We start from the raw sequence: 27,198 nt of genomic DNA, 5'->3' as shown, positions 1-27,198 counted from the left end.
TGTAGGATTATTATTATCACAAATAGAAGCAGTGATTGTAGTTGTTGATGTTTTTTTTTTTTTTATGACTATATGAATGTCCAAATGGATTCAATCTGTTTTGTTTTCCCAAACATGGAGAAATAATTCAGTTTATATTAATGGTCTCAGAAATAAGCAGAACTATTTTGTTTGAGCATTAATCCAAGAGGCACTATCTTTGTTTTGTTTGAACATTTTTAGACCTCTACTGTATGTAAGTATTGTTTCAACAGCCTTTCAGTGACTGTTGTTTAATAAATGTTTCATGTTAATGTGAAGCAGGTCGTTTACCACAACTAATAAGTTTCTAGCAGCTAATTGCCCTGACATTTTATCCTGGCATAGACTGGACTAGTGTCAAAACATGACCACAAACACACTAAAGATACTGCACAAATAACATTTATCATTAACAAAATTCAATGTACAAATAATATTCGGAAGAAGGTGCCTGTGTACTACAAGGCATTTTATTTTGGTGAATGTAATTGCATAGCAAATATGGTACTGATACGGATATTGTTAACGTTAGTAACGGATACTATATGCAATTTAACGGTGCAGTATGTAGGAATTGATCACCTGTCCAATTCATGCTCAGAACAAATAGGCGGCAAAGTATCATCATAGTAACTGCTAACTGCTGCTGACTGTAGCTTCTCGTCAGCTTAGTCAGAAGTGCAGCTAGCGGTCCAGACTTTGAGGCTCTTCGCACTGGACTGTTCTGTTGGTGTTTGGACTGGGATGGGGCTAGCTAGTTAGCATGCTTTTTTTTTTTTTTTTTTTTAAACATTCTGTTAATTTTAGTCAATAAAAAAATCATAAAAATTATCACATATTGCATCTTTAAATGTGTATATTAATAATATACTAATTATAAGTTTGATCTACTGGTATTTCTGGTGTTGACTAACGAGGGTAGCAATGTTTAAAAGTTCAATATATTTGATTTTTAACATTGATATACCTGCAAAATTAATGCCAGACCAAAGCATCAGTATTGGACAACCTGGAAATGAGACTCAGCAGTTAACTACTCTTCTCCAATAGCACTTACTGCACCTTGAATCGACCAATCCTGCTAGTTTTAACCGAGGCATCTACATGTCTTATGACGTGCAAAATATCTTGTGATTGTGTGTCTTATTTTGCACAAAAAAAATGCTCTCTATGCTTTATTTTAATTCCCTCTCTGACACTGTTTCCAAAGCCACACAGTACATCCCCTAGCCAAGCATCCTCTTTGTTATTAGCATAACCCTGAGACCTATCGGTGATCAATGCCCATTGATTGCTGTAATTTTCTCCTGGCACACAGCACATGTCAGCTACTGCAGTAACCAGTGTATAAAGCGTTGACCTCAGCAGCAAACAGACGTCTGGCAGATGTAAATGAGATTACCGCTTTACTCTGGCCGCTCTGCGCTCCGCTGTTTGTTTGTGTAGGAGTGTCTGTTTATGTGACTTATGGTTCTAGAGAATCTCTAAACATATGAACTCAAGTTAGATTACCGCAGGGGACTGAATGGTTTTCTATCCTGTCATGGCTGTTCGGAAGCAGCCAATTTTACAGCGTGAACCGCAGTGATTATTAGGCTTAAGGTTGTGGATTAGAGAGCGGTGGTGTTGTATTGAGGGGCCTGAACACGGAATAGGAGCCCCCTGCCGTGCACATAGCTACAAAGTCGACCCAGGCAACAAGCAATATGAGCCTTTGTGTGGGTGTATAAACTGTGTCTGAAGCCTTGTGGATGTGCATTTTTAAACCCACTTGTTTGACTTCACCCAGAGCGCGTGTCCGTGCGTGAATGCACATGTGTTTGTGTGTGTGTGTGTGTGTGTGTGTGTGTGTGTCTGTCAGACTGTGTCCTGAGGTAAAATCATCTCCTCTCTGCTGTCTGGGTCCCCGAGAGGCTTGTTAAGCTGCTGGGCCCTCCTGGAGCCAGCGCAGGGAGAAGCAGACATGACTGCAGTGCTGGAAAATGAAGCTAGACGCACCATTACCCCCAGTGCCAGCATATTTGTTTTGCAGCATGATGTAAGCACCTCAGCGTCGCGCACATGAAATGAAGGACATATGCCGCGTATTCCTGTTAAAGACCATCGTACAGCCGGAGAATCCTGGTTTTTTGGTCGCCGCTGCTGTCGTAGAAAAGCGATTATGTTGAATTTTTCATGCAAAGTAGAGGCTTGGAAATGCATTAGGAGAATACATTACAGTACAATGTCAATGTCAGTCAAAAGAAAAAAAACCCCATGTATCACTTCATTACTCTTAAAGGAGATCAAGCCGGCGCCAGATTTTTAAAGAGTCCTTCCTCAGCATCTTTTCTTTTAACCTTCATTTTATTTATTTAGCTAACTTTTAAATGATTTCTTCTACAAATTTTATCTCCCTACATGGTTGAAACATAAGTCCAATGTATAATACTAAATCCATTATGTTTAGATTTACATAACTCGTGTTTTCCTGAGAGAAAGGCGAATAGAACATATTTTCAACCTTTAAAGCAGCCGAATGGAGAGAATGTGTGTAACGAAAAACAGGTTATTAGACCCCTGAAATTCCCAGTAACTCCAAGGAAGTGTGCGCATGGTTAGGAGTTGGGTGAGAAGATTGATACCAATCTAATGTCCATAGGGTAAACACACAGCTACAGCTGGCAGCTGGTTAGCGTAGCTTAGCACAAAGACTGGATGCAGTTAGCCTGGCTCTGTCCAAGGCCCTGCAAAGCTCAGCCAGGATCGATTGTCATTAACTTCAGGGAGTTACTAGTCCCGCCAAGAAATACTTCATTACATAACCCCCTTGTAAAATGCTGAGCTGTCATTTTACCACTTTTATGCAGATTAAATAAACAAGCTACATCATGTTAATTAGCAAGCTTAGAAAGTGCTTTAGGGGCAGATATTGTTACCTTTAGACAAAGCCAAGCTAGTGTGACTCAGTAATTGTTAACGACGGGTATAAGCCTGCTATCGGCAGAACAATTCAGTCAGAATACGCCTCACTTCTACTATCTGTGTGTTGTGCTTCACTCATTCCTATGAGCAGTGGCGCATGATCCCAAAAAAGTTAAACTTCCAAGGTATAGAAAATAACCGGATCATCTGCGTTGTGCTGCCCATAGAGCTAGTGCACTGGAGACTTCTGCTGACCAAGCCGGCTAACCTCCGGTCTGGCTCCCGGCTAACTTGAACAGAGACTGAATGAATGATTTTGTCTTGGGGCACTTGTGAGACTTGAAAAATTTATCCACTCTTGCAGCTGCCTCTTTCATAGCGTACGCTTATGGGAAAACGTCTGCATCATGTGACGTTGTACTTGCAACACTTGGCTGTTACGAAAGTCAGTGTCAGAGCCTTGCGCTGTTCCTGGGGGCTTGAAAACTACAACAGCCTCTGAGCTAGCAACCTACACATTGAAAATGGCAAGTACCTGAATGCTAACTTAAACAAGTCATCTTTTCTCTTGCATGGATTTAGCCATTTTAATGCTCGAGCTTGTCTTGTCTTGTAGCAAAGCAAGTCCTCCTTACACTGTTTTGTAGGGGCACTGTCATGCTAACCATTTTCCCCTGTTCCCAGTTGTTATGCTAAGCTAAGTAAACTAACTAATGGCACAAACTTTAACATTTACAGCACAGGCATGTGAGTGGTATCAATCTATGCAGCAAATTCTTGGCCAGAAAACAAACAAGCCTTTTTTTTTCCTTTTTTAAATGATTCATTTAGTCGGTTTATGATCACAAATTAGTTAATTGCACAGCAGAATTTTGCATAGCAACAACTTTTCTAAGATTATGTCACAGAATAGGAAAGCTGTTGAAAGTCAGTAAATGACAGTATTGAATAAAACCCTAAAGGCGTAGTCATAAGAACATTCATATTTCACATCACAGGTGGGTCGTTCATTGGTGGAAATCCTTCGTGATTAGAGTTTCGGTCCACATCCAGCTGTTGCGTGCGTGTGAATCAGACAGCTGAGGTAGTTAGTCATTCCTGAGGGAACAACAGTTACTCTGCTCTGCCGGGCACGAGCTCAAAGCCCACAGGAGACGCACAGAGAGACGGTAACAGGTGTTGCTGTGATGCATGCAGAGCTAGCTCGTGGTGAGCGTACTACCTGCCGACGTTCCTCCTCACACAGACACACAAACATGTACACGCTCATCCAAACACACACACACACACACACACACACACACACACACACACACACACACACACACACATACTAGCTCTCCAGATGGCCATCATACAGGATCAGTGAATCAGTCCTCTGGCGGCCATTGTGAGGGCGTAAAGAAAAAAAAACAGCTTGTGATTTGTGATTTGTTCATGAGCCAATGACCAGGCAAAGTTGTCCCGCTGATTGCATGTAGCGGCGTGATAAGGCTGCCATGGCAATTGTCTCCACGCGAGGAGAAATACACACATGAAGCAAGGCTCTGCTTTTTGTTTCGCACACAGGTAAAAGGAAAAAAAAAATCCTCACAGGGTTTATTTGGATGCTGTCGGTACTAAGTCATCTTAATCCAGGTTCACACTTCAACGGGGCCACGGTTGGCAAACAGATACAGACCAGATGAAGCCGTGATTCGTGCTGTCTCTCCTCAATCTCTTTCAAGGGAAAGTCTAGAGCGTTTTCTTTCAAAAAACGTCTGCTGAGACCATACTCTCTCTGCACTGTCCAACAGAGCCTTTGCCTTTGTTTCTATTGTTTACCCGACAACTAAAAAAAAAAGCAACCCTCATCGTCCAATACAGTTTCCAATGCTGCGCAAGGTGTAAAATGCATTTTATTTTTTTTTTATGTTATGTTGCCCTAATTGTTCATTCCGGCTGTTTATACATTGGCATTTATGGCAGTGGGATCAGAAAAGCAGTATCTAAGGAAACCAGGTGGGTAGATGACAAGGCTGATTAAGCCATTAAAGTCCTTGATACGTATTTAGCATAATCTGGCCTGTCTGCAAATAAGGTGGCAGGGAGCTGGTTGCGACTGTTTTCATCAAAAGCTGCTAGTTAGCTCAATCAAAGCAGCTGCTGGTAAGCATCAGCTTTAATTCAGCGTTATGAGGAATAGAGAGGAGCGCTCTCTCTCTCTTTCCCTTGCTCGTTCTCTCTCTCTCTCTTTCTCTCTCCTTCATTCTCTCTCAGGGGTGAAGAGATTCATTTCTGTCATCTGAAGAGATGAGGAGTGATCTGCCGTGGCCCATGTTCCTCCCAGCCTCAGGTCCTTTCATGTTCTCAGCTTAATTTGAGCTGAACCAATGTTTATCATTCTGCAGCAACTGGGCCGAGTGGCTGGGAGGGAGGACGCTCCTTTTTCCTGATCTCTCTCTCTGTCTCTCTCTCTCTCTCTCTCTCTCTCTCTCTCTCTCTCTCTCTCTCTCTCTCTCTCTCTCTCTCTCTCTCTCTCTCTCACACTCGATCTCCTTTCTTTTTTTTTTTCTTTCTCCGTTGCTAAGATTGTTGTTTTGCTTGTAGACTGCAATGCTGTTTCCCCCTCTGGGTTAGATTAGAGCCGCTCTAATCTAGTCAGATAATGTTTTAATCAACATCTGCATTTTATTCATGTTGTGCTACATGATGGCACTTTATGGTTGCATAATTAGGGATATAATTTATCCACATTAGCCGCTGAGCAAAACACAAAAACACTTGAGTTGCCAATTGTTCTTTCCAGTGATTATTCGCTGATAACCAGCGTTTATGTTCATTTATGTCGTGTAAACTTTCAACTGAGTTATAGCAGTGGAGGATAAACAATCTAATCTCATACTAATTGATTAATTGACTGTAAATCTAAACATTTGACTGAGTGTTAGTCTTTCCTTTCAAACTTAAGATTACTTGGTCAGAAAGGAGAGAAAATTAAGACCTCTCAACATACAGCCGGAAAACTTTTGTAGTACTTGAGTCTGAGGACTTTATGCTTCACGGTCTTCTTTGTGCCAGGTTGTTCTTTGATGAAGCTCGTTTCATATACAGTCTAGCCTGTCTCTGCTTGTTGTAGAGTTTGTTTGTTTTTGGATCTTGCACAAGTGAGCAGTAGATTGATGCTCATGTGAAAGTAAGTGCTGTGTATCAAACCTCAAATCTTTTTGATTACTGACTGCAACTGAAACAGTCAAATGTGACACTGAGCCCTAATTCTGATTTTGAAAAATATATGTACCATTTGATTTGAGTAATTGCAAAAATTGGAAAACTGTGTACTCACGTTTGATTTTTTTTATTTAGGTGTATTATTAGGATCTTTTCTCCTGTTTGAGTTAAGACAACATTAAGCAATTGATTATGCTGACCTCAATATTCCCTGTTTCGTTGACACATGTGCCAGTTTACATAAGAATGTCACCGATATTCAAACACACTGCCAGAATAAACAGCATGGCTTTTCCGACAATAATAAGACTTTCTACTTATTGTTTTGCTTGTGGGATTTTATTTTATCTATGTTTTATTCTTCAAAAAAAACATTCCAGTATTCAATATATCAGCCAGTATGATTCCTCAAATAGTGTTATCAAACCCTTGACAAAGATATGTAAAGAATGCAGGATATTTTACAGGTTAACAATAAACATTATAGTCAAAATGACACCAGTAAACGTCACTGGGAATTTGATTATTATAAATAAGCCCAAGTATCTTTTTCTGCATTGTAATCTCAAAACAAAAAGGAGGGGTTTGCATATTGATGATAGGCCAACTGATTTATCAGCTTATGACTGAATACCTAGAATTTAAAGTTCATAGCTCTGAGGTGGGCCTGTAATTAGTTGGGTTTATTACGATATGTTCTTCTGTTTTTGGTGATATAAAGGTGTTGGAGGACATGCAGAATTTTGTAAACCCTGCATTAACACCTCAGGAGATGTGTATAAATTAAACTGATAAAGTGTTCAGTCTATGCCTACATTTAAGCCCCGCTTTGTCTCCTCTTATAACCACGTCAAGTTAAACGTATTGTGATAGCGTTCTTTCATTCAACCAGACCCCTGTATCGTTTCTTCCTCGGTGATGTGGAGGCGAATTACATTCTCCCTTCTTTCCTTTCTTCTCGCTCTCTCTCTCACTCTCCTTCTCTCTCTCTCCTCTCACTCAGCTGCACACTCGTCGTCTCTCCAAAAAGCAAGCGGGCTGTCGTCTCTCCCTTCTGTCTGCCCCATCTGTGATGCTGTATGGGCCACTGGCTTGATAATGATAGGCAGGCGGAGCGCGGGGTTTTGCGCACGAGGCTAAATAGGGAACAAACTAAACCGCTAAAATTGAAGACAAAACTCTAATCAGTTGCCTCATCGAGTCTACCAGAGAGGTCTCGCCTTGTTGATAAGAAGGTTTGCAGTAGTGGCTCTCGCTGTGCCCTAAGTTCCTCCCACCCGTGACATGCTGTGTCATAACGCTGCGGAGATGCGAGGTGGTAAAGAGGCAGAGGACGGCATCTTGATAACACAGCAGATGTGAACCCTCCGAAAGCCATCGGAGCAGAATTGGTTCCATGTGTTTTTCTTTCCCCATCGCCCCTCCTTGTGTTAGAGCGAGCAAAGGCCCAGAGGCTCGTTAAAACTTTAATATACTGTACAATCACAGTAATTGAGTAGAATTTTCAAGTTCTTCCAGTCATGCTTTTAATTTATGAAGCCCCTATGAAAGTTTAATGGATCAGCAGTTGTAGAGTTGCAGCTATCTAAATCATTCTGCAGCTATCTCTGCCCGCACTGCCTGCCAAGTCTTGCCGTTAGCGTCCTGTGCCCTAGAAAGATGGCCAGATTGCTCCAAAGGCATGACTGTTGCTGGACGTCTGTTCAACACATTGTACCTAGAGGTCTTTCACAGAGCCGTATGATTGGCTGCGAACTAGCAAGCCGAGTGTTGGCATCAATTCTGATGCTGTTCACCAAATATCCACTGTGTAAGTTTGGGGGTTTCTTTTCTTCTGTTGTATTATTCATGCTAGCAACTACAGGGTCCCTGTTGCTTGATGAATGTAATATAGCGTGCTCACTTAATTATGGAGCAGCTCTCATGAGAGGCATATCAGAGAATGTAGACAACATGAATATGGTACCCCAGCTTCTGCTGCTTATGAATTGTGGGAAATACAGCAATTTGCATGGCAGGAGATATGATATGTCATATCCTTGTTTCGCTTTTAGCAACACGAGCCTGACCGTACTTGAGATGTTTATTATTGTTATTAATATTTTGTCAGGAAGCGGGGATCTGAGTGACACACAGCCCTGGAAGGGGCTTATTAAAAGAAGTTATTGTCGGCGATCGCCGTAGAGAGATACAACAGTGATTAATGGTGTGTTTTACAGCTGACAAAAAAGCACAGGGAGACTCAGACCTGGGAGGACAGCACTGAGAAATCACGAAGAGGAAATTGCTAGGTATACTTTACCTCTAATGAAAGAAACCATGCCTCAGATGTGCATCATCCTGGACTGCTAAGGGGCCACAGGGAAAATTAAACTGTTCTGATTTATTTTTGTTTTGACCTACTTAATGTTCTGCAATTAGGATGTTCCATAATGAAACAATCTGATTTTTGTTTTTGATATTATATCATGATTGCATCACCTAAGCTCCAAAATGAAAACGAGCTTGTTATAGCATTTCTCTCTGTGACTTGACAGGTAGTGGGACAACATTAAAAGGCATAGCACTTTAGCGGTCTCTTGTCAGTCTTGGAACAGTAATAAATTTAGCCAATCTCAGTCACGCTGTCTCTGTTTCTCAGCTTCAGGAGCTTCCAGATGATGTTCCTGGCAACTTGCTGCAGAAATTCTTCCTTTAAACCCCTGTTGCCTTATTCAAACAGAATTAAAGCACAGAATAGAAACAGGCTTGTAGCCATCTAGTTGTCACAGTCCAGTGCAGTCCAATCATATCCCCTTCCCCTCCTGCCTTGTCCTATCCTGCACTGTCTGTCTTAGAGGTGAAGCTGGCAGCCGCCCGCCTTATCAGCTTTTTTCCCATCACACACTTATCAAAGCGCCCTTTTCTTCTCCCTCTGCTGCTGTTTTTTGTTTACATTGCTCTTGTCACAGCAAGTAAACACCAGCAGTTATCTCTGTGATGCCAGCATCTCAGATAAGGCACATCTGCTCCGTCGTACATCTGGTGTATGTCGTAGGAAGGCGAGAGCTCTGTGAGGGGAAATACGACTCAAAGAGTAAAGGTGCAGATCACGCTGGTTCTTGTTGTGATCAAAAGTTTGTGAAGCAAGCATAGCTTGGCCTTAATATGACAAGAATACAATAGACTTGTCAAGGTATAGCTGTTTTTCTTTTATAACTCCTGAGTCATGCTGATTTGAAATAAACTGACTAGATGACTGGATTAGGTGATGTAAAGGAAAATTAGAAATTAATAATTTAACAGGCAAAATAATCACATTTACTGAGGGTTTTTTATCATTGGTCAAACAAAACAGCTAATCTGAAGGTATCATCTTGGTCTCACAAGGATAAATGAATAAGTGTGTATGTATCGAATAAATACAAATAGTTAATCGAAACATTGTGATGGTATAACATGACTGATTATGAAGACACTGCGTGGCATTTAGTTTGGTGGTTTCCCTCAAGGCAATGCACCAACTGTAACCACTGGCGAAGGTGGTGCTCAACATGGCTTGAGTGATGCACCTAAGCCTTATGATGGTATGGAAAACTCTGGGTATGCATTTATGTGAAACTGTGGTTGCCCAGTAGAGGCTGTGCATTCTCCATGCTTTGAGTGGAGCACCTCCTATCCTCCTTCTTGTAGCCACCAGATTAAATCTGACCCTCAGCAGTATATGTGTGTCACGGCCTTCACAAACGCCCCCACCTCCCCCTCTTCTCCAGGGACACACTATAGCAAGCATGACAGTCCCCAACCTCCCCGGTCCCTCTGGGAAGATCCATTCACGACCAGAGGGATGCCGGCTGCAGGCCATCGAAGGGTTTAGTAGTAACAACTAAGCACCATAAACACATTCAGGGGCCTCAGAAGCGTGCTGGCTGTGTACACTATCTGGTTCAAGTGATGTCACAGGGGCTAGTGGATTTAAGCAGGTTTTAGTTTGACGCTAATCCCCATGTGGCAAACGCTGCGGAGGAGAGGACTGTCCCTGCCAATGGCGTGCATCAACCCCATTGGATTAGTGCGTCTCGTCCCCTCCTCCATCCTGTTGGCATTGTCCACCATGTGTTTTTACCCCAATTTCTTTACCCTCGGATTGAGTTTGGAACATTGAAGCGTCATGCACAGCACAAGCATGAACCCTGCTGTAGAATGGAGTAGAACCTCGCCCTAAAGGTGTGTTTTTTTATGTCTGCATGTGTGTTTGTCTATGTGTTTGTCATGTTGTGCCTCTCTCCTCGTGGATTTCTAATGTTTCCAGGGCTGAATTATTTAGATAGGCTGCCAGCAGGGAGCTACATGATAGCACAGCCTTAAGAGTGAGGGGAGGGGGGTGCCTACAGCTGCAGATCAGGTAAAGGGTACCTCATGCTTTTTCCTCTCCACTCCTCCCTTTTGATTGGGGGCGAGTGTAACTGGAGAGTTGAAACACAATATCCGGCTCCATTTTCAGCTTTTATAGCTGTCCGCTTTATTGTCTTCACTGATGCCTAACTCAAGTGAGCAGTCGCATTTTGGTGGCTCTCTGAGCCAGTGGGGTCCTGAATGGACGGAAGGCCAGAACGACAGTCGCTGTCACTTCTGTGGCACCGTTGCAGGGCGAAGGAATTCTTTGGCACCATGTGCAGGAGATCTTGATCTTTGTGAGAAACAGGATCCAGTTCTTCAGTCCACCCTGCACGTCCACCCTGTCCGGCATGTGCAGCTGTTGAGGAAGAACTCTGCACCCGATCTGAACAGCAGCCTCTACCTCAGACAAGTGATGGCTGGCAGGGCTTCTGCACCACCTCAGGATTACTACCTCGCTGACGCTACCTTACCAGGTCATCCACTTGAAGAGTCTGGGTTTTATAGGGATAACCAGCACCTGCTCAACAGATCAGTCTTGCATTATGGGTCCAGCGCAGGGGGGGTGAGGCCTACCTGGGATCAAGGACGGGCAAGGGCCACACCTTCCGTGCTGGCCTGTGCTTCTACACCTACCCCTGCGCCTCCACCTCCTCCACCTCCTCCCCCACCTCCTCCACCCCCTCCTCCCCCTCCCCTTCATGAGCTGAGCCGTATGTACAGGGAAACGCTTGGATCTAAGATGATCCAAGACAGCCAGCGTATTGGTGGCAGCTCTCCCTCTCCTGCATTCTACGGGGTCCAGCCCCCTCTTCCTTTTTACGCTTCTGAGCTATCGTCTCTCTCTGCGCACCAAGCTTACAACAATATCAACAGCTTGTCCCTGGACCCTTGCCAGCCAGCTGCCACCAATTCAGTGGTGGACCCAGCTTCTCAGGGAATGGACGGAGTTCTACCACGGGCTTATGGAGCTATCGCCTCCCAGCGACTGCCTTATGACCCAAACTATGACCCAAGCTCAGCCATGGTGGCTGCTACAGCTGGGGTGGCCTCTGGCCTCCCTCCTCATCATCCAAGTGCTGTAGACCCCAAGAAGATGGTGGACCCAAACTTCTTGAATTTTCTGCGATCTGAAGGCTTGGCTGAGAGCACCATCACTCTTCTGCTGCAACATGGCTTTGATTCTACTGGCACACTGGGAATGATGGAGGACCATGATGTCCGCTCTGTAGCGCCTAACTTGGCCCAGGCTCGTGTTTTGTCCCGTGTGGCACTCAGTTGCAAGGCAAGTGGGCCGGTTCCACGAACCCGATCCAATAGCTTCAGCCACCGCAACGATCTCTACATGCAGCCACAAGGTTTGACCATGGACCCCAACCTGATGCAGCAGCCTCCAACCACCATTCAGACCGTGTCCCCCAGAATGGGAGAGTTTCTTGGTAGAAGACCCAGTAGTGCACCTTCCCAACACTTACTGGAGACAACCACCTACCCAGGAGCACGGCCCCTGGCAACTGGAGCCTTCCCAATCAGCCCTGGAGGATATAGCAGTGCTGTGACACAGGGAAGACCCCTTTCCCTATACAATGCCCACACTGGTCTTGCTATGTCTGCTCTTGGACAACAGCCTCCACCAGCTCCGGGCACGCCTGGAGCTGCCCCCAAAACCTTCTCTGGCTCCTATTCCCCCATGGAGCTGATGAAGAGGGCCCCCAACCTAGCCCCAGCATCGCCAGTAGGAGCGGCAAGCCCCCTTCACAGCCCCCAACTTCTCCGGAAAGGGCTCAATGCTACTACTGAGAGTACCATTGTTCCAGTTACTTCTTCTAACACTCTCCAAGCGCAAAACCTTAACAACAACAAGATGGTAGGACGGCGTACTGGTCCACCTGTCATAGTCTCAACCATGGCCACCACACCTGACACAAGTAATGTCAAACCCCACCTTTCAACCTAATCTCTTTTCTGTCGTTGTTGATCTATACATCATCTGTAGATGTTGACTAACTTAGTTTTTCTGATGTTGTTTTGTCATAGATTAGATGCATAGTGAGATTTAATTCTGTATATGATACATAGGTTTTTGGCTTACTACGAAAATCAGACTGACAGTCTTTTTGAATGGCGGAGTAGCATGTAAGATGCATCTGACAAGTTAAGCTGCTTTGCTCTGAGAGGTCTTTTTTTCCTTTAAATTATGCAACTATTTATACATGTATTGCAACAGAGTTGTGTCATTTGCCGGAGGGGATCCTGTCTCATCACCAAGATGAAATATTTCTTATGAGCAGCACTCCAGTTATTGAGGTCACATTTTGCTGTCTTTTTCTTTCACTTAGCTTGATGGTCAGGATCATTTTGAAGCAACAGTGTGCCTTTTGGAGTGGTTTTGTTGCACCACCTCACTTTTTCAAGGATGCTTGTACATGGTTTGTTAACTAAACGTTGGTAAGCACTCACAAAACACTTTGGCAAAAAGAACATTTTCAAAGATGGGATAGTGGTGGGAAGCTGTTCCCTTAATATACTCCTACAGCTTGTTTTCTTTCTTTCTTTTATTTTATAAGACAGATTTAGTAAATATCAAAAACACAAACACCCAATTTGTCTCTAGTATTTAAAAGTTTATTTCCTTGATGCAGACTCGCTGTCATTCTATTTTACACTGTACTCTCACCTAATCACAGGCTTAAATGGCTCAAATCCAATTACACTAATTGGATGTATAGTTGTGTGGACTATAATAGGTAACTGTTTATATAGACATCCTGTTAAGTGTTGAGTTTGAAATTCTGGTATCGCTGTAGAAATGTCTACATTTTTTGTTTGCTCTATTTTATAATCTTGTTTTTGGCTCAAACATTAGGTACATCGATAGAAAAATGTTCTGCCCGCTCAAACTGAATATTTATATGAAGAACGTGTCTCTGTGCTGCTTACGCTAACTTGCCAACATTTATGCTTTGATCAAGAGTGGATTTACATTTTTATGGAGTGACAATAATGAAAGAAATGTTATGCTTTTGAGGGACTCGTAAGCAGGCTGCTTCACACAATATGGCAAGACCAAACTTGCCTTTTTTGTTTGTTTTTCTTTTTAACCATGCATTCATGTAAATGTGTTTACGGTTCATCTTCAGTGGCCTTACACATAATTATGTTTAGTTTTTTGTCTCATGTGAGGTTAATACAAGTAGTGTGGCAGCTTTTTATGCTCAGTTTTCTGTGAGAGTGAAATCTCCAACAAGGCATTATCTCAGCTTATTTTTACACATAAAGGCCTTGATTTGTCACCTTAACAAGTTGATGTATTTCCCTGTTGATGAGAGCTGATGAGCTTCGGGAAGAATGAAATCTTTTAACCTTGCTTTTAGCCACGTAACCCTGCTTCTTTGCTGCCTCTCTAATGGGTCTGTGGGCTGCTGCACTTGTTAAAGAGTAATGACTTTTATGAAGTGGCTTCCCTTCATGTGTTGTCAAGGAAATAAAAATTGAGGTGTGAGATCCAGTAGAAGAGGGGAGGAGTGCTTGGGAGGTCATGGTTGGAAGTCCTTTTTCGAGCTTCATGCAAATATTTGCTGTTTTCCAAGGTCAACAGTGGCAGCATCCCCCCCCCACACAACTCCACTTTCAGCACAACAAACTCATTTGCATGTAGCTGACATTTGTTGCTTCAGTAACTTCATCTGATAATGGGCAGCCCTTGCCGCCGATCGGAAAGCATACTTCTTAATTGTGTGTTGCTAGGCAACCTAGGTTTCGGTGGTAATCAGAGATAGATAATCTTCACATTTAAGCAAAGGGGGAAAAAGTGGAGCCCTGCACGCAGTGTTGCACATTTATTTAGTGCACTTGTTACTCGTTTTTTGAGCAGCCATTTTCAGTTTGGTGCAGGAGGAAACTGAGTGAAAAAGAGGTGTTGCAGGGCTCTTAATGAAAACATTTCTCCTTGTCTCTTTCCTTCTCTCTCTCTTCCTCTGAAGAGTGTAAGTCTCAAGAGATTGCTTCTCATTTTTGTGCAGAGGCTTCAGCAGTGAAGAGCCTCTCTTATTACATGCATGGTGTTTTATGTTCAAACATGCATATTGATGAAAAGTTGACACATTATTCCTTTTGCACCTTCTGAATAAATTGGTTGTTCTTCCAATACAAGCTAGTCTCCTGTTTATCATCTTACATCAAAGCGTAAATTTACACATAGCCGCTGAGGCATCCACATTTCCATGTAGTTGAATTCTTATTTATTCTCAGAGCAGAGTTTTGAAAACGAAGATGTGAGCAGCAGTGAAATCACAAGCTCTTTAAAATATTTATGTTAAAGGTGCAGGTGGGAGGGCCCTGCCCGTGTACTCCTCTCCACTGGGCGCTGTCTTGGTTGGCTAAAGCTGTAAGTAGTGTTAATAATGGCATTAAACGGTTGAGTCGAGCTTAGTTGCAACAGTTCCCTTCCACCGAAAGTAGGGAGAGCGCCGTGCAGCTCTCGCACTGGCCATGGAGTTGTCTATCAGTGGCATCCCACAGAGCACCACAGGTGGGTGAACTTAGTCACATGAGGCCGAATAGCCAACCTGCTAGCTAGAGATGTGATTGGCTTGTTGCTTGCATTGTGTGCGTGCTCGGTAGATTAACTAAGGTGGACACTTGCATGTTGTCCACAAATGCCGGCACGTGGTTTCCTTGCGGGGATAATCCACAGAACATCTTCAGCTGTGCTTTTCTGGGCTGCAGAATTAGGAGGCGGTGTGTTTGAGGGCAGGGCTTCTAGCTGACAGGAAGGAGAGAGAGACCAGAACTTGGCAGCAGAGCATGGTAGCCATATGGGAAATGTCAGCTGACATGTTCACCTGTATAAGTCTGTTCTCTTGGTGTGCCCAGGTTGCGTCCGCTCCTTCCTGGGGGGGTTAGTTAAAACATGTCATACCCCCCCCCCAACTTTTTTGGACAGGAAACCATCACTGTTGCGGCTGACAGTTATGTAACCTTCCAGTGCAGGACTCCCATGGGGGCCTGAATGGGATTTTAATTTCCTTGCCTGTGTTTGGAAGGACATCCACGAGGATGCATGCCTAATGTGCTCTCAGCTGTCCTTGGATAAACTGCTTTGTCCAGGTGTCTGACATTGATTTCAGTGTGCTCTCCTGTCTGTTTTCCACTGGATATTCAGGAAGAAAAGATTCCCCATGTGTCGGTGGGGCCTTAAACTTTATCAGTGTGTTTTTAGAGTGCAGGTAGTGTCTGTCTTCCTGTGCTGCAAACTCTGTGTTCAAAGACTGCTTTGATTTATATTCTGCCTGAAATGCACAACTCCATTTAGTTGTGTCTTGTGGTATATGGACATACGTTTGCATTTGTGGACAATGCTGCAGCCCCCCCACCCCCCATCCTGCTGCAGATAAATACAGAACACAGATGTCCCTCTCTCAGCAGCAGGAAGTGTTTGTCTTCATCTGAGGCCTGCTGTATGTGACAGCAGGACATGGGGACAAGACCTTAAGTTTCCTCTATCTGTCTCTTTCTTCCTTTGACTAGCACTATGTACTGTACATACATAGTCCATGTCAGTTACATGATTGCCATCGTTTTATCTCTATTTTGAAATGATCCCTCTTTGTACGATACACATTCCGACAATTTTAGATCAGTGCAGCAGGGAAATGATCCTGAGCATAGAGACGAGATGAAGACTTTTGAAACGGTCCGATATCAGGAGTTCGTCACCCGACCTCAGTCCAACTGATCGTGCATTTCACTTGTGGAAGACCAGAGTGAAGCCAAGAAAAAAAAGCAAGAGGTCATCTATTTCAGACTTCAGTTATAATGCCTCTAAACACTTCTGCAGCTTGAGGTTTCTCTGATCAAAACCAAACAAAAGACGTTAGGATCAAGGAAGTTGCTGTCATTGTTAAACAGCCACCATAACTGATTCAAATCTATCTGACGTTACTTGGGCAGAAACGTACATACAAGGTTACGTTTCTAAGTTTCATCCACATTATGATTCTTCATAATGTCCAACTTGCTTCCTTGATTCTCTCCCCTGATATATAGATATAGATATAGATATAGATATGACTATAAAAAATACATATACATATGTTTTATAATTTTGGTTACACAAACTTGGACATCAGTCCCAGCCTGGCAGAACACGGACATCCACGCTCTAGTTTGATTATTGATGGAAACATTTTATTATATATCGTGTTGAATTGTTTACACAAATCCAAAGTCTTTCTTAGACATTTTAATGGGCATTACTTATAATATCTTTAAATGTGTGATAACTTTGTTAACCCAATTACTTTTTGTCTTTTCAAATGGCTTGACTTCATACAAAAAGGCTACATTACCTATAGTGTTCATCTTATATTCGTGTAAACACCCTAATATAATAGCTTAACGTGTGAATTTTTAATCTCATATCTGTTGTATCTCGTCTGTTGTGTTTAAACTCTATTGTCCTGGAGTACAGACACAACACATACTATAGAAATATCACAGTCCTATTGCTGACTGTGCTGCACTGGATGTTGACCCTTTACATACTTACAGTTGTCGATGCTATAATGGGTGAGGGGCTTTTACTGCGAAGCTTACTTTAACTGTCTAGGAATAGGCTGAGAATTAGAGTGGGGGAAATCCTACTGGCCATCTGTGTGTGTTTGTTGCGCTTATGAGTGCTGATATGTTTGTGTGTGTGTGTGTGTGTGTGTGTGGATACTACTATACAGGCATCACGTGTCAGTAGGAGTCTGTGTCATCCTCACTAATCCCTCTGATATGAATGAGTGGAGACAGACAAGAGGTTTCAGCTCACATGGCGTTGGTCAGGGGTTATTACAGGGAATGCTGCTGCGTAATAATCAGTGTAACCAATGCTCCTGTGTTAAAATGGTAAACTATACATGATGAACTGTATCTCTGTACAGTGCTATTTTAGAGTAACAGTGCCGCGTCAGGAAACAAGTATACAAGTTTCTTATCCGATTGTCGTATCCATAAAGGCCATTAAAACACGTAACTATCCGGTATTGGTATCAGCAGAAAAAACCCACATCATTCATGCCTAGATTTTTGTATATAAAGTATCGTGTTGCAAATGAAAAAACAAACTGAGCTCCGACTACAACGACGCGCATCTTCTCCTGTGGATATGAAAGCTACTACCATTGACAGGCTGCTCAGTGAGAGACCTATGAACAGGATGACATGTTGAAATCCAAAAGGACAACTATGATGGTGGGACATCATTTCCCCACATTGTGGACAACAGATCCCTGTTGAACTTGGCTGGAGGAGAGCTAGTTAGTTGTTAGTTGAAAAGCTAAGGGTGCTACATACAGCAGGACTATGGTTTTGTTCAGAGGAATATAAAGCCTTAAAAGATTAATTATTATTACTCTAGCTCAATGTTTAAACACTTCATGTACCTAAGTGTATACTTTGACTATACTATGACAATACTTTTTTTATGGTTTTTTTTTTTTTTGTCCTTTTAATGACTTTTTTATTCATAAAGAACAGCTTAAGAACTACAAAAGTACAAAGTCAGGACACAGTGTTTGGATTTTGGGACACTCAGCATTCATTCAGAGACAGTTGCAATCACTTTTTTGAGTCAGTTCCAGGATGATGGTGGAAAAAATTAAGTCTCCTTGTTCTGCTTTATTGAACTTAAGTTTAGGGACTATATTGAAAGAAGTATGAGTTGTACATCAAATTAGAATTACAAGCGAGCCCTTTAACCTCACTGTCATCGCTTAATTTCAAATCTGATGTGCTTGAGTGCATATCCCAAACAATGAAATACATTTTCTTACTGCGCTGTACAAGCCTGTAATGATTGTACTATTTAGAGACCTCTGCTAACGTCTAGATTCTTAAACGCTTATCTGTGCGCAGTCCTTCTGTCATGTGTCTCCAGTTTCCTGAGAACCTGGTAAATGTTACATGAACTATCTGCTGCTCCATCTCCACTCGGCCTCTGTATTGTTTGTGTCCCTGGGGAAATATGGCAAGGAAAATCTATTTTTCCACTGCAGTAGTTTTTCCTCCGAAAGAAAAGAGAAAACAAGCGAAAAGAAAAAAGTGTTGCCGGGGCCCCATCCCCTCCTGCCCCTCCCTCGCTGTTGTCTCATGGTTGATCTTTCCAAACCATCGGTTGCGTTCACAGAGGGATTAATGGTTTCTGCGAAGCCAGCCAACCCATGGAGGGAACGGAGCCTTCGAGCGAATGAGGAACAGCTGGTCTCCCCCTGCTTGTGACAGCTTGAGTGTTTGAGTGTGCGTTTGTGTGCGTGCGCGATGGTTGCAGCTGACCTCTGAGAAGGGTCAGCAGTGCCGTCCCTGGTCTGAAAGTGGGCCTGAAGTCTTAGGGTTTCTCTCCCATCTACTGCCCTTGTTGCTGCTATTAAATCATAACATTGACAATGGGTCATTAAAAGTGCTTGAGTTTTTGTTTAATTAATTCTGTTCATCCGCCGAGTGTGTGTGTGTGTGTGTGTGTGTGTGTGTGTGTGTGTGTGTGTGTGTGTGTGAGAGAGAGAGAATCATATTCAATTTTTATGAACCATGTCGGTGACAAATTTCCCATAATTTGGGGGGATCATCAATATAGTTTTTCAGAATTTCCGTGAATTTCCTGGGAAGTGGTGCGTTGGTGGATCAAGGCTCTGACAAATGGTTAAACATTTTCCAGTTTTTAGTTTCAGTTTTTTTGTCAGGGCACATTTCACAGAGCTTTTTGTGATTTCATTTTTTATGCTTGTTTTGAGGATTTTTTTTTTTGTGATCAATTTTTTATTGTAGAACAGACGAGACAGGACGAACATCCGAGCAACAACAGTTTGGAGCACACACAGTGTTGTCGACAGGACTTTAGATACAGTGGCAGTAATAAATGTTAACAGCAGGCAGATAATCGCAAGCAAAAGGCTAATAACTGTAGAATGAAAAGAAGAAGGAGAAATCCATCTATAGCAAAGTGGGGCCAAAGTCGGCCCTTCATGACATGGCCTGTTTGTAGCTAAAAATAAATGTAAGAACTGTCCTGCATTAGTTTTTTTTAATTATTATTTGAACACGAATTGTGCCCTGAATTGGATTTGAACTGGCAAAAAAATCACCAAAAAAGTCATGATTTTAAACGAAAGGAAGTGGCTACAGCTTTCAGATTTTCTTTGAATGGAGGTCAGCTGACTGGAATTTAGCTCTTGTCACACACCGGCCCCTGCTTTCTCCTTCACAGGCCCAAAGGTCACTGCGAAGCGCTAATGGGGAGATGAGGAGTGCGTTTGAGTGTGTTTATGTGCCTGTGTGTGTGTGTGTGTGTGTGTGTGTGTGTGTGTGTGTGTGTGTGTGTGTGTGTGTGTGTGTGTGTTCCGTGTTGTTATGATTGCTGAGAAGAATCTTCCTGCTATTTCGGGAGATCTCTTTGTCATGTTTATTCTACCAGTCTCCTTATCCCATGGCTGTTTTGTTTACAGGATAGCAACGATGTGTGCTCACTGCTCGCGCTGTAAGAATGGCAGCACTTTGATATAATCTCCCCAATTATCTGTCGTCAATTCCGCCTATATTATTCCTCTCGCCGCAGCAGCTGGGGAGGAGATTGGTTTTGTGCATGTCGAACGGCAACAGCTGCATCCACTAAAACAGACAACTACCTCTGCACACCTCCCTGGTCCTTCTTTTTTTTGTGTGCGTCTCCCTCCCCCTTTTTTCTCTCTCACTCAGTGGTGGGCAGGTCACCCTGAATTATTCATCAGTGTGAAATGAAAAAGCTCATGGATATTGAATATCCCCTCTGAAGTGGTGGCCAACCTTGTGTTTTTTTTTCCTTCTCTTCTTTTTTTTTTTTTTTTTTTTTTTTTGCTGCTGAAAAGAGTGAAGAGCGGCAGATCTCATTGCCAGGGTATTTCAAAGGTTAACCGATTGCTTTACCTCATGCACATATTTACTTTCTTCATGGTCTGTGGCCGTCGAGGATGGGGGCGGAGGGAAAAACCGGGAAGGATGAAGAAAAATATTGAGGAAGAGAGGAGATGAAAAGAATGGGAATAAAAAGGTAGAACGCTAATCTGTGCTCCTGCGGATAATTTTCTCATGGACGAACTCGCCACACTGGGCAGCCTCGTTGTTTCGCCGTACCCGATTCACTAACCTTTTCTTGTCGCACGTTGTGAGGCCCGTTCCTTCCTGGAACGAGTGCGGCTGTGGTCGGCTGTGGTCGTCCCGATCGACCGGTTGTCATTCGTTTCCCGTGCGGCCCACTGTGTTCCTCCATTGTCCTCCTGCCCAGTCTTTTGTCCTGTGGTTTGATCTGCTGCCCGCACTGCAAATCGATGCTACTGGTTGCCATTCATTCAGCTCAACAGCCAGCAAACACAGCAGGGACTCTCAGAACATCTCCCATGTGAGAACATACAAAATGGGCTGTGAGGATAAGGGGGGAAAAAAAATCCTTCAAGCTTCAGAGCTGTGTTGTTTTTACATCTTGAGGACATTTCAGTCACATTTTTGTGTCCACCATTTGCTGGCATTACTGTCTTTACTTGTCTAACACGAAGGCTGAATACTGTTTGTCTGAAGGACAAAGACTTAAAAGACTCTTTAATGCTGGAGAGCAGAGACAAAGATAATGAATAAATAAAATTAGTAAAACTGGTCAACGGGCGAGCTCCTCCTCCCTTGTTTTGTAAACTTTAAATGCTCTTTTGCCAGTACAACTTGCTACTGCCCTGTACCCTTTCAATCACTACAGTCCATTTTCCTCAATTCCAAATTTCTACTGCAGCATAGACAATTACTCAGGAATCCTTTCAAGAGTGTTCCCAAGCCATACAAAGACCAAAAAGTGCCTGCAGGAAGCGGCTAACTGGCTAACCTTTTCCAAAAGTATTCTAAACAGAGTCATAATGACTGACAATTGGAGAGAGGAAAGCGATTTTATTTTCCAATGAATAAAACAAGTCAAACTATTTGTCTTCCAGGAAAGGTTTTTTGAGGCTGGCGCATTTTTCGCTCATTCAAGAACATCTTGGAGGTTATTGCGCTTCAGCTTAAGTGAAAATGCATCAGCTGATAGGCGCCCAGGAAATGGGGCTGGGTCGGTGTCAGGTGTTCCAGGTGTCATATCGTGTGACCAACAACTCCAGTTACAGTGGGTTTCTGGTGGTGGTGGGTCATCTCTTGCCAGAGGAAGTGTGAAATATCATCTGCCATGGTGGAGTGCAGTGAGTAGGTGGGTGGGAGTTTCTTTTCAGAGAGGGGTTACGATGATGAAAATGGCTGTAACTCTTTAGCAAAGTGCGCTTTAAAAGGCTGTAAGTGGACACCTCATAGTATCTGATGGCTGAGTCCTGGCTGACAAGACCCCGCGACCCTGGTGTATTTATCGTAATGGAACACAGCTGGGCCGCGGCTTCCATGGGTTAATAGCCGTGTGACAGCTTCGGGGGGGCGGCTGGCGGGGGGAGCGGGAGGTATTGTGCATGTATGCATTTTATTTACTCGTGCACTCTGCTGAGTGGCACGCAGGGGCCACACTTGGGAGGGTGGGACTCTCTGCTGTGTCTCCACTCTCTCTGCCAGGCCAGATGGCTCCTGTCACTGAGCGAGGAGGTGGAGCGATGGAAGGGAAAAGGGGAAGGAGGGGAGCTCTGAGTCGCCCTTAACAGCGCCAGAGTGGCCCGTCCCCAGAGCCACCACATCTGGAGACCACCTGCAGCTGGCTCACCCCGCTTCCTCCGTCCCTTTCCCCTCTCGCATACGCTCACTTTCTCACTTTGTTTTTCCAGATGGGGGAGGTGGCGGCGGCGTGTTTGGTCAGGCTGTGATTTGTGCCCATATTTCAGTAACTTTAGTGTGCCTCTGCTGTGGGCAGAGCGGGAGGGAGGGAGTGAAGGAGGGGATGGGAGGGAGAGGAGGCGGCGGTGGTGTGAAAGCGTAGCAAAATATCATTTTATTTTATGACTGCACCAGCCTCTGAGAGTTGTGGGTTTTGTATTCGTAATATTTCTTTCTTTATTCCTCCCCAAGTAAAAAAGGCAGAGTGAGAATGTTCGCTTTTCTTCCCTTCACTGTTGCTGCAACTGATCCAGAGGCCACAGGGGGGCTGTTCCTGCCTGGAAAATAAAGCCTGCTTGCCCTCGTTGGCTCCCCCCAAATAAAATACACTCATTTGCATTCCCATGCTGTAATTTAGCCCTCCTCTCTCTCTTTCTGTCTCTCTCTCTCTCCCTCTTTCTCTTTCACTATCTCTCTGTCCCTCATCCCTACATCTTTTCAGCCCCGGTCCTTGCGGTTCCGCAGGGATTGGAACGTGGGAGGGGAAGAGAGGAGGGGAGGCAGAGAAAACAAAAGCAGAGAGGCAGTGTTGACTCAGGGTTGTTATCTGGACCGCTGTTGAGGGGGTGGGGGCTCTTATGTGTATGTGTGTGTGTCTGCGTACAAGCCTGGGGGGGTTATTTACTCTGGCTGCTGCTGCCACGGCAGGTGCCTCTTGGTGGATAAACCTGGGCCTCCTAAATAAATATTCACCATGGGGAAATGAGACTGGCGTCACCAAAAACCGCATTTCTACGCCTCTCTTTTCCACCCTCTCTCAGCCTCTCGTCACACTAAGTACGTGCAGTCCGTTGAAGATCAGCCATCTTACTCCCAAATCCCAAAAAGAAGTGTCACTGAGCATAAAGGACGGAAAAAAATCTCAGTGGACTTGGATTTGGAGGACTGGATGTTTTCTTGGAGCAGAAGGATAACGTTGTTGTCAGTCTGTATCTGTGCTGTACAGCGCCTCCGTCTTTATGTTAGGAGCAACGACTCTCCTGATATTTTGGTTGGATGCACTCACAGCTTGTTTCCTTTGAGATTTGAGCTCTTAAACTAAGTTGTTGAGCGAACAAACATGACCTTTGGCTAAAACGATATTGCATTATTCATTCCCTGTGCATGAGACACTGAGAGGGTAAAGAAATTGTTGTCTGTTGCCCGGTTATTATCTTGGCATCAAGTTAATTTGCTCTGGTCCGAATCAGTGGGTGAGATGGAAACCTTGCTGTGTTTAAAAACATTCACTCCAATCGTTGGTTATATGTGTTTGGGGCAGGGGGCAAGGACGTATTGCAAGCATTCCTATCCACCCAAATGTCAGGAATTAAATATTTTGTTGCTAGTCCAGGACAGACCTTTGATTAATTCTCCGGTTTGTATCTGAGTATGGGATACATTTAGCTCTAACTTGCGGTCTTTTCCTTTTGAGCTGGGTCAGATCGAGATCAGATCTGTTCTAGAATCTGTTCCCTTGAACAGTCCTGCTGTCTCATTTCCATATAGTTGTAGGTTGTAGTTTCCATTTCTATGAGACTTTGGTCTTAGCTCCAACAATATATGTTATAATAATAATATAATATATATATATTTTTTTCATTGCACTCCGGAAGATCCTTTCATGCAGAGATCCCATTATACTTCCCTTAAAAATAGCCGTCATTACGTTACAGGGAACAAAAAAACAGTTGGCATAATGCTGCACCAGAGTGTGATTTTGGATAGCATGCCGTGGGCAGCACAGTGACGCAGTCGTTATCACAACTGCCTCCCAGTAAGAAAGTCCTGGTTTTGAATCCCAGCTGGGGCGGGGACTTCTCACTGTGTTCGCCCATCAGAACATGTATACCCTTCACAGTTCTGTGTTGTCAGAATGGCAGATTAACGCTACAACTTTTTCACCCTTAAGAGTAGGGCTGCACAATTAATCAAATGATTAATCACATCAAAATGATTTAACTGTTTTTAACTTAATAGTTTTTACAATTAAAAATTGTGATGCAAAAATGATTATTCCCATTAATCATGAATCATATTGCAATCTTGATACGTCAGAAATAATCACTATTATGGTTTTTTTTTTGCGGCGCTACAGTACCATAGGGACATTTACTTTAGTTTCAATTCAAACTTGATGGTAAAGTCTTTGATTTTTTTTTTTTTCTGGCACAAGTATCAAACCAAAAACCATGAATGTTTTATAACCTTCTAGTGGTAACCGGAGAAATATGTTGTTTTACAATTTGGGCGAACTGACCCTTTAATTACAAAGTGTCACAACATTAGCATTTAAGACCGCACATACTCTTGATATCAAGTTGAAAGTCCAAAAAGTCAAAACAGTAGTAATACACCACAAAATAGAGTTGTAAAAGAAAAAAGGAATAAACGTTTCTAAAGCCGGCAGGGGTATTCTTCAGGGCACAGCTGCTCCTGAGCTGAACCCCCTGCTGACCCGAGTCCAGCATCTGAAATGGACCCCTGAACCTCTGGTCATAATGTGGTCAGCCGAAGCCTCGTCTCCAAGCGGCAGGTTGGCTCGCTCTACCATTCGCTTTCTTAAAATCCCTTTAAGTGCTTTAGGGGGATTTAACAGGCCTCTACATCCAGCGTCCTCTCAGCAGCCAAGTTCCAGCGCTTACAGGAAAAGGGCGCTTACAGTATAATTAGGCTGGTTAAAGAAGAGGGCTCCCTCTCAACGGTAAATCCACAAAGACTGTAAGGAGGTTCGGACCATTTGTCGGGTCTTCCGGAGCGTGACCGCTGCTCTTGATGCCTCACTGTGCGAAAGGTTAGGGCTATAAGAAGTCACGCAACAGGAGTAAATCAAAAATGTATTATTATGCTTCAAAAAGGGAAATGCCTCTCAGGAATATTGCACTGCGGTTCTTTTGCATCTAAATCCCGATCTGTGGTAGAGCTTTTTTTTGCAATCATTTTAATTTCTTACAGACTTTAATGAGGGAAATTATTCATTTTTATTTTAGGGGAGATGGGTTTAATCAGATTTTTACCCACATTTTAAATCCTTGTGCACCAGCGCACCAAAGAAAAATTGGATTTTCTGGTCAGAATATTTTCAAATGATAGAAAAATTAAGAGAGAAATGACAGAAAAGAAGAGAGAAAGGGCAGAAAATAAGGGAGGACAGAAAAGAGGTCAACATAATAAATAGTAATAGTTTTATTTTATCTCCGGTCCAGTTGGTGTGTCAGGTTGTGTGGCAACAACTGGGTGTGTGCCGGCGCCAAATGCGTGAGCACTAAGGTGTGGTTGTGGCTTTTAGCTTTACGGCGGTGGAGGCTGAGGGGAGAGCAGAACAGATGTAGCCTTCAGTACTGGTTTAGGCCCAAGTCTGGCTGCTCTACATCTGAAAGAGAAAGTGTGTATTTGTGTGTGTGTGTGTGTGTGTGTGTGTCTGTGCGTATGTGTGGCGGGCGGGGGGGGCCTGCTGTGCCAATCTGTTCTCATTAGTGTTTACTCGCCCCCTCCAAACATGTAACGACATGCACGTCAACTGCTGGAGTCGGGAGCGTATAGCTGTTTGTTCGCACCAGGTCTCTGGCTGCACCGAACCTACACCAGCTCTGTCCAGATACCTCTTCTATTCAACGCTGCACTCTGCCTCTGACTGGCTGACTACTTTCATTATTGATCTGTTTATTACTTTCTTGATTAATCAGTCAGTTGTTTTGCCTTTAAAATGGTGATGAATGCCTCAAATGTCCCAAAGATATCGAATTTACTCTCATAGAGGAACAAAGAAACCAGAAAATATTCATAACATTTAAGAAACTGGGATCAGAGAATTTGGACTTTTTTTTTTTTTCCCGAAGAAATTACTCAGTTGGTGAATAATTTCATAGTTGACAGCTATTTGATTAATCAATTAGTCAGTGGCAGCCGCTGGAGATATTAGAGGCATATCCTTGTGATATGTCAAAGATTTTGCAGTTTTGGTTTTCTGACTAAATTCACACAAAAAAGTTACTCAAAGAATGCTGCAGCTTCATTAATTCAAACTGAGAATCTATGTAAAGTCAAATATAATGAGATAAAGAAAAAGTAAAGCCTCTACGAACAATCTTCCCTGACTACACTGTGAAGATTTAATCTTAATGTTGTCAAAACTATTGATATTCAAATAATTTTTGGAAACTAAGGGGCTTTGAAATGATACAGTCTGCCTTATTTATACATTTGATAGAATCAAAACTACCAAAGCTATGATAAAAAACAGCTTTTCAACCCGAAGCTTCACAGATATCAACATTTTTACATCTGTGTTGGTATGTGCTCAGATTTTTTCTGTACCAGCACTGTGTGGGGGGAAAAAAGAAGTTCATCATGCTTAACCCGCTCTGTCAATTGACCAATTTAAAAATTATTAACGAACCCTGTCTAGTACCCAAAACTAATCATTTGGTTTTAGCAGCATGCTGAGAGCTCTACATGGTGTTCTCTTAAAAGCACTGAAGGACTAGATTGGGGTAAAAAGACAGTTATGAATGTGTCAGCTGCTTCTTCACGATTCCTGAGCTCATTTTTTCAGTTTACTCATCAGTCATCAAGTTGAGATTTATTGGCACACCAAAATGGTTATGAATTGTATCTGCTTTATTAAAAAAAAAGAAACTGTAAAAAAAAATTCCACTCTTCTGAGCCAAATAATCACATAAAAAGATCGTGTCGGGACTGGAGCGCAACAGCACTTGTGAACAGAGCAGCCGCAGTCAGATATGATCTTTAACTGCTTACACTGGAGCTCGACAGCGTCTGACCTTTTGACCCGTGGAGCTGGCAGTCATCAGTGGCCAATTCACAAAATCTCCAGCGCTCTTTGATTCGCCCTTCCCT

The 27,198-nt window shown here is 43.2% G+C and overlaps 1 protein-coding gene across 4 annotated transcripts in view; it reads left to right on the top strand.

Moving 5' to 3' along the window:
- LOC119009474 (C-terminal-binding protein 2) overlaps positions 1-27,198 on the top strand; it is a 106,670-nt gene that overhangs the window by 47,680 nt on the left and 31,792 nt on the right. The window contains exon 1 of one of the 4 annotated variants that reach the window (XM_037080782.1): positions 10,652-12,440. The exons of the other annotated variants lie outside the window; for them this stretch is intronic. Within the exon in view, the coding sequence (XP_036936677.1) occupies positions 10,652-12,440 (1,789 nt within the window). Of the gene's footprint in view, positions 1-10,651; positions 12,441-27,198 lie in introns of those variants that run through there. 4 annotated transcript variants of the gene reach the window in all.

The sequence above is a fragment of the Acanthopagrus latus genome, chromosome 20 (genome assembly GCF_904848185.1).
Source record: "Acanthopagrus latus isolate v.2019 chromosome 20, fAcaLat1.1, whole genome shotgun sequence".
NCBI lineage: Eukaryota > Metazoa > Chordata > Actinopteri > Spariformes > Sparidae > Acanthopagrus > Acanthopagrus latus.
The sequence above is the reverse complement of the archived record's forward strand: the minus strand, read 5'-3'. Positions and strand labels throughout refer to the sequence as shown.